General features: G+C 48.5%; 5 protein-coding genes across 5 annotated transcripts; 2 read left to right on the top strand and 3 right to left on the bottom strand.

Annotated features, from left to right (window-relative positions):
* Positions 1-220: 220 nt before the first annotated feature.
* Positions 221-1,658, top strand: BJ212DRAFT_1483752 (RNA polymerase II-associated; the record flags this gene model as incomplete). The annotated part of the gene is made up of 5 exons (XM_041340665.1): positions 221-237; positions 285-514; positions 562-766; positions 813-1,356; positions 1,425-1,658. The coding sequence occupies 5 exons, from the start codon at positions 221-223 to the stop codon at positions 1,656-1,658; spliced, it is 1,230 nt and encodes a 409-aa protein (XP_041190105.1).
* A 485-nt stretch (positions 1,659-2,143) lies between these two features.
* On the bottom strand, positions 2,144-4,914 carry BJ212DRAFT_1483751 (alpha beta-hydrolase; the record flags this gene model as incomplete). The annotated part of the gene is made up of 17 exons (XM_041340664.1): positions 2,144-2,404; positions 2,442-2,603; positions 2,650-2,660; positions 2,708-2,817; positions 2,871-2,877; positions 2,935-2,955; positions 3,008-3,149; positions 3,197-3,228; positions 3,277-3,632; positions 3,686-3,751; positions 3,809-3,921; positions 3,966-4,064; positions 4,114-4,145; positions 4,194-4,231; positions 4,282-4,470; positions 4,522-4,708; positions 4,761-4,914. The coding sequence occupies 17 exons, from the start codon at positions 4,912-4,914 to the stop codon at positions 2,144-2,146; spliced, it is 1,980 nt and encodes a 659-aa protein (XP_041190104.1).
* A 771-nt stretch (positions 4,915-5,685) lies between these two features.
* Positions 5,686-7,240, top strand: BJ212DRAFT_1277811 (gamma-glutamyl phosphate reductase; the record flags this gene model as incomplete). The annotated part of the gene is made up of 4 exons (XM_041331387.1): positions 5,686-5,853; positions 5,920-6,190; positions 6,248-6,570; positions 6,626-7,240. 4 exons carry the CDS (start codon positions 5,686-5,688, stop codon positions 7,238-7,240), a joined length of 1,377 nt encoding a protein of 458 aa, XP_041190103.1.
* Positions 7,241-7,291: 51 nt separating this feature from the next.
* BJ212DRAFT_1277636 (uncharacterized protein) lies at positions 7,292-8,686 on the bottom strand (the record flags this gene model as incomplete). The annotated part of the gene is made up of 5 exons (XM_041331379.1): positions 7,292-7,558; positions 7,609-7,991; positions 8,046-8,327; positions 8,381-8,523; positions 8,589-8,686. The coding sequence occupies 5 exons, from the start codon at positions 8,684-8,686 to the stop codon at positions 7,292-7,294; spliced, it is 1,173 nt and encodes a 390-aa protein (XP_041190102.1).
* Positions 8,687-8,969: 283 nt separating this feature from the next.
* Positions 8,970-12,322, bottom strand: BJ212DRAFT_1374869 (ANTH domain-containing protein). Its single transcript, XM_041336423.1, has 9 exons — positions 12,239-12,322; positions 12,084-12,182; positions 11,905-12,031; positions 11,527-11,843; positions 11,366-11,477; positions 11,166-11,317; positions 10,972-11,116; positions 10,758-10,926; positions 8,970-10,704 (listed from the first exon to the last, which is right to left on the bottom strand). The coding sequence occupies exons 1-9, from the start codon at positions 12,302-12,304 to the stop codon at positions 9,183-9,185; spliced, it is 2,709 nt and encodes a 902-aa protein (XP_041190101.1). The 5' UTR covers positions 12,305-12,322; the 3' UTR covers positions 8,970-9,182.
* Between the last annotated feature and the right edge of the window lie 497 nt (positions 12,323-12,819).

The following is a 12,819-nucleotide window of genomic DNA, read 5'->3' as shown; positions in this document are numbered from 1 at the left end:
TGATATGTGGTCAAGCAGAATATGATTTGAAGTAGAGTTGAGTGCGATATTGCAAAGTGTCCGAACCAGTGGTTGTCCGAAGTTGTGGTTGTCCGAAGTTGTGGTAGCCGATAGTAGCCAGCAAAATAGGACCCCGCCGGGAGGATTCAGAGAACAAACAGCTCCAAACATGACTTCGTAAGTATCGTATAACGCTAAATCACGTAGAGTCAGGCATAAAATGAGTCTCAGAAAGAGGTATGTATATATTGTCTTGCTTGGAATCCCTGGTTAACTTTTCCCAGCAAGCTTGATTTACTCGTCCGCGTCCGTTATTCAAATCCACTCCCCGCGCCCCCATATCCTCCAAAACTACTTGATATCACTACGAATCCGTTACGCTATGCCCAACCAGCGTTCATCAACGCAATCACAAACGACACACCTCTTCCGATGATTATTGACGCCGAATGTGGCATGCCTCTGGACCTTGGACGCTGGGAGTGTCTATGGGAAGAGGATGGGAATGATACCAGTACGTGGCTCCTATAATGGTCGTTCTTAGTAGCTAATGCCCTACAGCACTGAATCCTGACCCGGATAACTTGCCTTCCCTCGACCCAAAAGATCGCTTCCTTCTTAGTGACCCTTCAGCATCTGCTGCACCCTACCCCAATGGTCCAACAATATCAGGGACGTTGTCACCTCTCCCTCCACACGTACCCTGGCTCCGAAAAACGGAGTATCTCAGCCGCGAAGGCGTACAGCGCACTTCATCACACGAATCGTGCGCCATCCCTTTTATTGTATTCTACCTAATTCATTGTCCACAGGAAACAAGTTCTCCAACCTATCGATGTCTCACATGAGGCGCAACTTTGTACCATCGAAGCCGGCTTCGCCGCTTGTACATCCCTTGACTTGATCACACTCTCTCATCCCAACAAGGCCGGTGTCACCGCTGTCGAGTCCTACGAGGTGCTCCCAGATGCAGACATCTGGGCCAATGCATACGACTTGTTCCGTTTCAGCGAGCGCCCCGGCGAACGACCCGCAGACACGGAAGACCCACGGCTGGACTGCGCGATTCTGCGCCCGATGGAAAGTGACGGGGATCACTTCCTCGCATATTACTTGACGAAGGAGGACGCCGATGCCCTGGAATTCAAAGAGGAACGATTGGCACCGAAAGGGGGCGACGAGAACGGGTCAACGGCATTCCACTTCATACGCGACTACGAGACCGTCAAAATCGAACAAGAAGTACCCAATGAATTTTTACTTCTTCTTGACAATGGAGACACAGGCGAGCGCAGGCCAGGCGCATATTACAAAAATATCGAGCGCAAGATGACGCTTAAGAAGAAGCGGATGAATGTAAGTACATCTCTCAAGACTCTACGCACCCTTTCGTCCGCGCCCCATGACTAACAATTGTCCGGCAGCAAAGCGATACCTATGCAGACAAGTGGCAAGTTGTGCATATTTCACACGTGCCCATGAGCAGCGAGGAAATCGACGAGCGCAATGACGCTCTCTCGGAAGTTGTAGATCCACTGTACCTCTTTTCGCGTGATGCCGAGGGTGAGGTAGATGCGGATGGCGAAGTGGACGTCGGGGGGATAGAGATGGGTGCAGAAGGAGGTGCAGAAGGGGGGATTATGGCTGAAATCTTTTGATTTATGTGCTACATAAGCTGTTCTACACTCCATCACTGTCGCGGGGGCAGATTCAGTGTGGTGTAGGTGCACATTTTAATAATTGTATGCTCGTCCCGTTACTGTGCACGATGAATGTGGGTATTGCCCTTTGACCTTAAAGCAAACGAGTCGCGAGAATGAGAACAAAGGAGGACGAACGGTGTAGAACAGAATAGATCGTGGTTTAAGAACAGCTCGGAATCAAAGAACTTAAGTCGATAATTGTAGGCCATTCATAATTTAAGCTAACAGCTAGCTCTCCGACTTCGCACTGTGCCACAGTATTGGTGTTTAAAATACTCCTTGTAAGAGCTACACATGTAAACAGGTTCCAAGTCCGTTCAATAATGTTAATTAGTCCTTATAATGCAAATAGCATCATCACCACAATGACAATCCCCAGTGCGATGTTTTACCTATCTGCCCCAATGCAGCGCTTCCCTGGTGCCTCGCCGACGCAATCATCACAGAGGCGTGGTAGTAGCGGTTGCGATATAGGTATTCCATGCTTCCACTGTAGCGGTTGGGAAGTAATATGTGGATTCGGTAGTTGCTGAGCCATAGTAGATGGCAGCCTGTCCTGTCATAATCTCATTTGCCAGAGAAGAGACCTCGCCACCTATGACAGTCACAGATCCCGAGGAAGTGTTGGTGACCAGCCCAGTCTGGTTACTTCCAAAAACAAACTCCCTGATGAAGACGAGACCCTTGGGAGTTTCTGCAGTCTAAATTTATGAATTATAGACGAAGGACGAGACACACCGATTGGGGATTTGTGTATCCAACGAGGTGGCCTGCATGATCAACAAGGACATAAGTCCAGTTGCGTTCCTGATGCACAATACCAGCAAATTCGCCATTATCGTTATACCATGATGTTGACGGTTTGCGCGTGAAGCCTTGAATCCCGCCAAAGGTAGTGTTCTATGCGCAATGAGCTGATATCCCTTTAGTTTATCGTTCAACATACTTGGATAGTAACTGAGGAAGTGATTAACACTTTGACATGACAGATAGTGGCTACTCACTTTGTGAACCAAGGTGAGGAATGAGTGAGTCATCATTTCCGGAGAATATAACAACAGAGACATTGCGGGCTGTGGCATTCGTGGCCAAGTCCGTGAGGAATGCCATAGGTCTGTGTTACGCGGTAAGTACCGAAACCGATGAGGTATACAAGGATTCACTGACTCGACACCTAGAAAAGAGCTCAGTCAGAAAGAAATTATATGCGAGAGGACAAACATGAGCTTACTCGGATCACCATTAGCATAGTCTGAGTCAGAATCATTAGTCAAAGGAACCCTTGTACATAGTCGCTGACTAACCGTTGCCGAATGGGTAGTAGATGGACTCTGTCCAATTCATGCTTGTTGGTGCATGGATAGCAGCGCGAGTTTGTGGGTCGTTCAAAAAAACCGACCCATCCATAGGTGCCTCAGGGTTTAGCGCATCTGGAATGTTATATACCTACGACCTGCAATGAGCACAGCAGCGAAAGCAAAAATATTACTCACGTCGAACATCCCTCCAGAGTCCTTACTGAGTGCTATCCTCTCCATAAGCGACGGTCAAATAATAAAAGCAACGAACATACACCACGGGAAGGTGAAGTTGATGGCATAATCCAGCATCTCATCGTAAACATCGCACCCGTACCATGCATCTATGGTGCCACTTGCACGACCAGTTAGATCACGTTTCCAAGCATCCCGCGCTCGCACGCGCTCATGTTTAGACAAACTAGTGCTCCGCTTTGCTAGACGTGCATTGTACCTCTGTTCCATTTCGGCCAAAAATAGTTTCTTGGAGAATTGACCTTGTCGGGCTTTGTATCGCCTCGATGCCGACATATCAGATGAGTTAGGATTTTCTCCAACAGTATAAGTCAAGGTTGGGAAGTGTCCGTTTTGAGGATATTCAAGGGTAAGATTATAGCCGCAAAGCGCTTCTCTGGGGAGAGATTAACGAAATCACAGGAGTATGATTCAGGTATGAGTACGAACTGTTCACGGAAGTACTCAAAGACATCAGTGTCGTACCCGATCACCTGCGGGTATGTCTCAAGGACACTAAGCTTTAGAATGTGAACACTACGAAGTAGGTTGTCTTGCGAGTAGAAGGCTCACCACCGGGAGGAGTTGAAATGTCTCTCCAGAGGCAATAGAGCCATCCCGATAGCTATCTTAGCCAATGTAACTGGCGGATTCTCCATCTCGAAGTAAGCTTTTGTGATGTAAGGCTGTTCCGAATAATGTTAGTTCTGCACATGCAGCAAGACAATACACTCGCTATATACATGCCGGCATAGCTTTCACCCGTTAGATGCAATGGGCGCTTAGCCAAGCCGGGGAAGACCTTGACAAGATTATCCAAGAACCCAAACTGTGCACAGTCAGTGATAGCAAGGTGCGAGTATGATATGTATACTGACGAAGTCCGCTGCCATTTGATCCTCGTCAAAAACTGAAGGGGTATGTAAGCTGAGGCAAGTCTCATAGGACCCAAACGTACTATACCCAGTGGAATCAGCAGTTCCAAAACCAACGCCGCTGATGATTTCTATTGGAAAATGGACATCAACACAAAACATAACACTTACACTGGCTGGTCTATCCAGACGTAGTCTGCTACTGTGCTCCATGCGTACTGGTTTTCAAGCAGCGAATAGTCGTTTTGTACTTGGATCGGCCCATTCTTTCGCCCATTGTCAAATCCAGAGTTGGCAACGAGGAAAGTAAACAGAAGACAGACCTCAAATAATAGGCCAACGAGACTTGATGAGCCGGGTCTGCAACGGTCTGAGTACCGACAATGAATAGGTAGATATCGTATCACCCACCCTCCATTTAGCCAAATACCCCACGGTGCGTCAGTCGAAGTAGAAGTGAAAGAACCTTCCTCGCTCTCAAATGCCCAGAAGAATAAGGTATCATTGGGATGACCCTCTCTCTGAACAGGAATGTTCCCTGCCCAATTACGAGCGAGAGACCACGTAACATTTGGCAGATTCTCAGTCACTTGGAAGTCTAAGTATGTGGTGAGCGTTCCTATTACGGGCGCGATCAAGGCTTGACATACAGTCCTGCCACTCCGTACTGTAGCTACCATTCGGCATTCCCGGGTATACTTGAGGCCAGCTGCTTGGGGGAGTGCCAGAGGTCTGTTGTGCCTTTGCAAGTAGAATGAATGAGGCGACAGTGGCGAAGACAATGGCGTGCGACCGGGACGCCATGGTGAAGAAAACGAAAGCAGCAAGAAGCTGATAATTTACGAAGGTGACAGGATGTAATGGTTAGCTGCTTTCTTTTATATCAATGACCAGGAGGACATGGGGCACCGACGGTTAGCTTGCCGAAACATGGATACAGTTTAAGATCATCTCACACTATTGTCGGCGGGAATGTACCGGCTTCATTTGCTACTCGGACAATAGCCAGAGCTCGATGCTTATCGGATTCGGTTATTGTTGGCACCCACCGATACATCGTTACACGGGAGAAGGGACAATGCCGCTGCCACGTTCGTGCAATGGCCGCCAAGAGATCTCGTATAGAAAGTTCCGCACTAATAGACCGCACCAGACTGCGTGCATGGATCATCATGCCCTGGTCCATGTGCAACAGAAGCCATCAAAGCGCTGACAAAGTGCACTGGAAAATATTATGCGAATAGCCTGATCTATATAAAGAATCTTCAAGGAGAGAATTACGGGACCGTCGCCAGAAATACGAAAGTTAAGGGGACGGTGGACATCGTGTGACCGTTAAAGTCGGTTCTTTGTCGCTGCGATGGGTGCAAGGGCGGAGGTCAGGATGATTCCTTGCACAGTGATGGCTCTACGAGATGTCATGATCTTGGACTCTCCCTTTCATTACTAGCGCATACCTATAACACAAACAAAAAGTGATAAAGTGATTGTACTACTAGTTTCCTATAGATGGTCAAGTCATTGATCATAGAAGATGAAAGAAATCTAGGTCGTTCTTCATCTATAACACTATCAATGGGATCCGATATCACCGCGGAAGAAATCGCAAAAGCTGCAAAAGTTGCATTCGAAGAATCTCAGTTACTTCCTGCTGCTGTCCGAATAGATGCCCTCGCGAAGATCAGACAGCAACTGGAGGCTAACAAGGCTGACATACTCGCAGCAAATAAGCAAGATATGGAGGTGCAGCATCGTTTCTCGCCTAAAGATCCATAATGAGCCTCACACATTCTCTGCTTGCATACCAAGGCGGCACAAGTCGAGGTTGATGCAGGCAGGATATCCAACGCCATGATGAAGCGTCTCGATCTCGGAAAGGGCGATAAATGGGATTCCATGCTAAAGGGCGTGCAAGATGTGGCAGACCTTCCCGATCCAACTGGAGTCGTCTCCTATGCTTCACAGCTCGATGACGATCTCGAACTGTATCGTGTCTCATGTCCGATAGGCGTTCTTCTCGTGATTTTTGAAGCGCGCCCTGAGGTTGTGGTAAATATTGCAGCTCTGGCGATCAAGTCAGGTAGGCCTGTTATCTCCAGCTTGTCATGTGTGCATGCAAACCGGCGATGATTTTCAGGAAACGCTGCGATCCTCAAAGGCGGAAAGGAATCAAATCACACAACACGTCTGCTTGCCAAGGCCATTTCGCAGGGATTGGCACAGACCTCACTTCCGAGCACGTATATCCAGGCTATCCAAACGAGGGCAGAAGTTTCTGCACTGCTGGATCTTGACCGCTACATTGACTTGGTCATTCCCCGCGGAGGTAACAGTCTTGTGAAAGCCATTCAGAATAGCACACGGATACCAGTCATGGGACACGCGGATGGACTGTGCCATGTCTATCTCGATGAATCCGCTGACCGTCAAAAAGCCGTCCGCGTGGTTGTTGACTCAAAGGTGAGCCTCCCAATTGTTCAGACAGCGATCATATTCTCACGATAACACATGCTAGACGGATTATCCATCTGCTTGCAATGCCGCAGAAACTCTTATTGTGCATACCTCTCTTCTGAATACGGTGTGGCGAGATGTTGCACAAGCACTCTTGGCAGCAGACGTTCATCTCTTATGTGATTCACATACCTTGACAGCACTCGCCTCACTTCCCATCATCCCGGAAAGGTTCTCGAGTCACGTCCACTTCTCCACAGAATCGTCCTATTCTATCGAGCACCTTGATCTTACGATATCTGTCATAGCTCTGCCCTCCCTTCATTCCGCAATTCAATTCATCAACTCTCATTCCTCCCATCACACGGATTCTATCATAACCGAGTGCGAACATGCGGCGTCTGCATTCTGCAGAGGCGTGGACTCCGCGGGGACTTTTGTCAATGCTAGCACGCGTTTCGCGGACGGATTCCGCTATGGCTTCGGAACTGAAGTTGGAATCAGTACAGGACGGATACACGCTCGTGGGCCAGTAGGTCTCGAGGGACTTGTCATTTACAAATATATAATGAGGAGCAAAGCGGAGAAGGGTCACATCGTAGGAGAATTTGGGGTAGGAGAGGGGAAGAAGAACTTCAAGCATGCAGCAATTGCGACAACCAGTGTACCATTCTAACACAAATGACTAACGCAATAGTTGGGGTAAATCATATTATGTCGACAAATCCTATGATTGTGCATCCTCTTCCAGTTTTGCCTTCTTTGCAGTAGAACTGCCGTCATCTTCTCCGTCATCTGCTCTGCGTTTAGCTGGTGCATCTACTTCGGTAGCTTTCTTCTTCTTCTTCACAACCAATGATGTCAAGTCGTTAACTACTGCTGGTTGGCCAGGGACAGATATCGGCTTAGCATTCAATTCCGCATCTAATGCTCTTGCAGCCATTGCAGGGGCAGACTCTGTTGGCTCACTGGGAGTTGTTTTAAGTTCCTCCACCTATGCAAAAGCACTGTCAGTTTACACTTCTTGAACCTGCATGGGCTCACCTTCAGCGCGAGGTCTTCTTTCAATCCTTCGCATTCCTTAATTTCGGCTTCCATCTGACTCTTGGTCAGATAGCGCACGCTATCTGCGTGTACGCCGGAGGCGACAGCCTTGCCCTTGCCCTTTTTATCTGTTTTGGTTTCCCGAATGGGTGCAGGGAGCAACTTTCCATCGATTCCGTCACGGAGTTCTGCTAGGCGAGCATCAACGCTTTCCAGAGCCTTCTCCGCGTGCAAGATAGCATCTGAAAGTCGCCCAGACGTTAGGTCAAGTACTATACTGAGCTTATAGTGTGCTTCAGCAATTTGACGCGATGAAATCGGGAGAAGATCGAGCTTAAGTGCGAGTCCCTCTGAGTAGTCAGTGATGGCTTGGTCGAATTTCTCTATAGGATAGTCTGTTATTATGCGGATGCTTAGCCGAGAAAAGGTGGGCGTACCCGTCTCGAGAGATACATCTCCGAGGGCAATATATGTCTCGGCAAGTTTCATCTTGACTTCGTCATCTTCATCCTTGCCTTTCTCGTAAATTGCACGCGCAAGCTCCAAGACTTCCCATGCGGCATTGAAGTCATCTTCTGGCTCTCCATCTTCCCCTTCAGCATCCTCTTCATCACCCTCTTCTTCTGCAATTGCGGCTTGACCGAAAAGGTCGACGCCTTCATCTGCATCTCCGGAAAAGGAGAGAATAGGACCCTTTCCATTGGCGCCAGTGCCCGAGGCTAAACGATGATCAGCTGCAGCCACAACGAAGTAAATCAAATGCGTCACACACGTTTCCCTTCTGCTTCATCTCCGTTCTCGGGCTGCTCCTTACCCAAAACTGAAGCCTGCGATATCGCGTTCTCTAACAGTGCCTTTCCGTACGAGAAGTAGAGATTAGCTGTTTCTGGTGCATCTTCGCCGTGCTTCTTTGTTCTATGGACGAAAGACACGTAGCGCGTCAGAGCTACGGCTTAATGAGTTCAATTTCGATCACGTACTGAAGTTCCAGGGCAGTAGCATAGTATTCTACTGCTTGCTCGTATTTTTTTAGGGCGAATGCACGTCTGGCGTGTTCAAGAGCAGTTTCCACAGACATCTCTGGTGCAGACGCGTCGGTAGTATCTGTCCTCGCTGCATTAGGCTGTTCGCTGCATTTACGATGATTTCTGTCAATAGAGTACCAGGTATCTTCGAGGCACAACTCACGAGGCCATCTTGGAATGACTTAGACACCTGTAGTGGTAAGGTTGGTGGCGCCGTGACAGTAAAAAAACAAGGTGCAGCCAGCGCCGGGAAGCGTGGATTGTTGACGCGACTTCCGATCACGGTGTCTCGGGGTCTTTGATCAATGCTCAACTTGTACAATAGAGTCCTCAGTACTGCGTCTGCAAAGCAAAGATTGGTATTCAAGACGCTTGCACAAGCTCGACTACTAGATTATACAGGAGACTGGTAAAGAAGAAATGAAGAGGTCCAGGCAGTGTGATATCCGAGCGTAAACAATAGTGGGAAACTTGAGCGAAAGATAGCGATAAGAGACAGAATCGAAAAAGAATAGATGCGTGAATGAGACAGTGAGAGACAAGTTAAAACTAAATAAGTGATGCGGTCCCGCTTTGCTGTTGGAAAGGTTGCTGTGGAGGATCCTGGACTCCAGGATATCCAAAAGGACTCCTTCCGTAACTGGATCCAAAGGATGAGGATCCGTTAATTCCACTGAACTGTGACAGCGAGCTCATAGTGGGCAGCACAGATCCACCTCCGGCATTGAGCGAAGATGCGGCATACATCGTAGCCCTGAAAGGGTTGGCTCCACCGGTTGCCTGGGGTCTGAGACCAACCCCTAGCGTGGGTCTCGTGTCTAGTTGTGAACTAAAGGCACCAACTCCAGTCGGCTGCTGTCCGATGTTCAAAACACCAGCGCCAAAAGCAGAAGTTGTCCCGCTCGGTGCTGGTGAGGAAGACAAATTACCGGGCGTACCAGTGGCAGTAGGAGTAGTGGGGCCGGACTGTGGTATTGGAGGCAGTGATTCCAACAAAGAAGCCCCAAAGGACGATGTAGGTTTAAATGGCTTGATGCCACTATAGCCGGTCATTTGGGGTTTTAGCTGGTCACCTGAAGGCGACATAGAAGGAGTGGCAGAGGTAATGGTGGCACCTGTAGGTTGCGTGGACGGTGGAAAGAAAGAAAACAAAGAATCTGATGCAGTCGTGGAGGTCTGTGGGTTGAGTATTCCAAAACTACTAGGGCTGAATTTGCTATCCTCTGATTTTCGGCCGAACGCAAAGGACGAGGCAACGCTCGATATCGATGACTCGCCACCAGAAGCGCCTGGCGGTCCAAAAAAGCCCGTCTGTTGAGGCTGTCGAGTCTGAGGTGGTGCAGAATCAGCAGGCAGAACATTGTTCGAGCTTCCGATACCCATGGCCAGCTCCATCAGTGTTGGTGGCTTTGGCACTGGCGGGGCTGGCATGGTTGGCACTCCGAACGGATTGCGCGAACCAGTCTGATGAGATTTGACAGGTTGTGCTACTGGTGGCGAGGTCGAAGACGCCTGCGCTGGACCGAAAGTTGTGAGGGGAGTAGAAGCAGGTCGAGTAGGGACGTCAAATGATGTGCGTGTTCCATTGATCTGTCCAAACTGCGTACTTGTTGATGCCGTTTGCATAGCAAATCCGTTCGAAGACCACGGCGGCTGAGGCTGGGAAGTTGGCTGGAACGGTATGTTGGTTTGTCCCTGCAATTGGGGCAAGGCATTCGTTGTCCCAAAGTTGAAAGCCGGTGTATCAGTTCCCTGCATCATCATCATGCTCTGTCTAAATGGGTTTGCGCCAGTGGCTTGCGGCTGCAGGAAACCTGTACTCGGTGGCATTATAAATCCAGTAGGTTGTGGTTGCAAGAAGGTGGAGAAAGGTCGATGTTGGTGTTGAGTGGATGGCGGTTGCTGACCAAAGACATTGGGCTGAACTGACTGGAAGGACTGAGGGAAGGCAGTATCCTGTGGTTGAATTTGACCAGGGAACCCGAAGGGTTGACCTTGGAAAGCACCCGTCATTTGTCGCTGAACGAAAGGATTGGACGTTGGCTGTTGACGAAGATGGTTGGATGTCAAGCTGTGCAAAAATGAGCAACGTCCTTGAGATCTCTGCAATTGACAGTGGCTTACCTGCTACTCGTAGGATTGAACATAGCAGGTTGATCTTCCTCGATAGAAGCAAAGAAGTCTGCCATAGCCTGAGAAGCTTCAGGCTTGGGTGCGGTACTGGAAGCTTGACCGGATGTCCCATTTGATGGGGTAGATGTGGATGCAGTGGAGGTGGCTTGTGACGATGAGGCTGAGAGAAGTCAAATTATAGCTCTACGAAAGTGGACTTAGTCACCTTTAGGCGCCGAAGATAGAGCCCCACTGCGATTTTTGCCGTTTTTGTCGGTAGCTTCCTTATTTGTCCTGTACTCGATTCTATTCTGCTCGAAATTGGGGTCGTTCAAGTATTCTTGGAGTGCACCCGCCAACGATACAGGAGCCTGATGGCATCTATGAGTGGTTTAACAAAAACAGGAAAGTTCTACTTGCATGCTTCAATGTTGGGATAGGAACGTTGAGTAGATTCTGCAATTTCTTTGCGACGCCCAAGTACTCGACCACTCGTTCTGTCTGAGTGCAGAAATGACGATATATGGAGAGCGCCTGCTCGGCGTCAATCTTTGACATCTCGAAATAGTGTTCTGGGATTTCTTTAAGCGACAAAATGACACGAGGACGGGTAAACAAACCTAATACATTGATGACGCCTTCATTGCCGGCCTGAAAAAGAATGAGTAAATCTTTGACGAGCATGCGTAGCGCAGTTATAGTTAATTCGTCTTCTAGATCATCGAGATAGAACTAATAAATACTGTGTAAGTGATCTGGCAGATTCGGATGTGAGGCGTACCCTGCACTCTACCAGGGTATCAATCATTGTTTGCACGGTCTTGGTCTCCCGGAGTAGGCCCTTATCCACAGTCATGACACGTAATTTCCTTCCCATTATTGTTTTACTCCTTTGGGGCGCCCTGGACTTGGTAGATCCTGACTTTGGGGCCGGGGCACTGGAGTATGCCATATCCTCTTCGATGGAATTGTTGACGCGCAAGTCACGATTTGACTCTGCCTGGACACGGATTGCATCATGCTTCAAATCACGATATGCACGTATGCGGGAGTCCAAATAAATTGCGTAATGCTGGAGATTCTGGGGGGCGTTGTATCCTAAGTACAGCAAAAGTGGGTCTATATTTCCATGAGAATCATGACCATGGGCAAAACATACCTTCCCAGTTACTGGCAGAGACATTTCGCAGACGAAGAATTTCCGAAGAAGATAGATGAGACAAGACGTTGTCTGTCGCTCCATTGCGAATCATGGTATGAAGCACGATTAGTGCCTTGAACACGACCTATGCTAGATCGTCAGCTGTAATCTAAGGTGCTATAAGGCTTATTGCGCACGATTGCATTAGGTTCGCGAAGACGAGGAACGAGCGCTTTGCAAACGTCATGGACAGCACCATCTTCTGACCAAGTAGCAGCAATTATGGGATCTAGGTACTAGGGGATAAATGTTAGTATGAAATCGAGAAATGTTAGGGTTATTAAAGAGACACCTTTGCCTTTGGAGGAGCTGCCTTTGGTTTGCAAGCTAACTTGACTGTCTTGTCAAAGCTGGACATTGCTCGAAGATGATGTTGGTCATAAGTCATTCACATATTCACTCCTTGCCCAGTTCTCATACGAACTTCAAACTCAGCTCCGCCAGCTTCCGCCCATGCATCTTCATCCATAGGATATTCAGAAGCCAAGCTTGTGAAATATTCAATCATCTTCCTAGAAATTTTGAAAGTAGCTTCGCATCCTTTCTGTTGCATCTGAGCAACCTTCCAAGTTGACCGTTGACCGCAGGCCCAGTGGTTTCCTCATTTGCTGTTGCCACGTGCACGTGGTTACTCTTGCCTTATGACTGCGATTCTCTCGTGTGTAAACACTCCCCTGGTCGATTAATTATCGTGTCAGTGTTGTCTGTGTGGTCCGCGGTTTGCTACCTTCTCGCTGGTTGCAGGTGGAGCTTAATCGATTTACACCCCCATCTATCTACCGTGGGTGTTTGGGCTTGGACTCCGAGTTCATTCTGCACGCAGCAAATCCCTCTGTACCACTCATTCTCACTGCATAGGTTTCCCCATATCTC

This window comes from Suillus subaureus (genome assembly GCF_016647635.1).
Source record: "Suillus subaureus strain MN1 chromosome Unknown BJ212scaffold_29, whole genome shotgun sequence".
In the NCBI taxonomy this organism is placed as follows: Eukaryota; Fungi; Basidiomycota; class Agaricomycetes; order Boletales; family Suillaceae; genus Suillus; species Suillus subaureus.
Note: the sequence above shows the minus strand (reverse complement) of the source record. Positions and strands in the feature narration are given on the sequence as shown.

Bases quoted from the DNA above. Each gene is read 5' to 3' on its own strand.
- BJ212DRAFT_1374869 (XM_041336423.1), bottom strand. From the start codon at position 12,304: ATGTCCAGCTTTGACAAGACAGTCAAGTTAGCTTGCAAACCAAAGGCA. The intron at 12,183-12,238 runs GTGTCTCTTTAA...TTTATCCCCTAG, and splicing joins CAGCTCCTCCAAAGGCAAAG to TACCTAGATCCCATAATTGC. The intron at 11,844-11,904 runs GTATGTTTTGCC...TGCTGTACTTAG, and splicing joins CTCTGCCAGTAACTGGGAAG to GATACAACGCCCCCCAGAAT.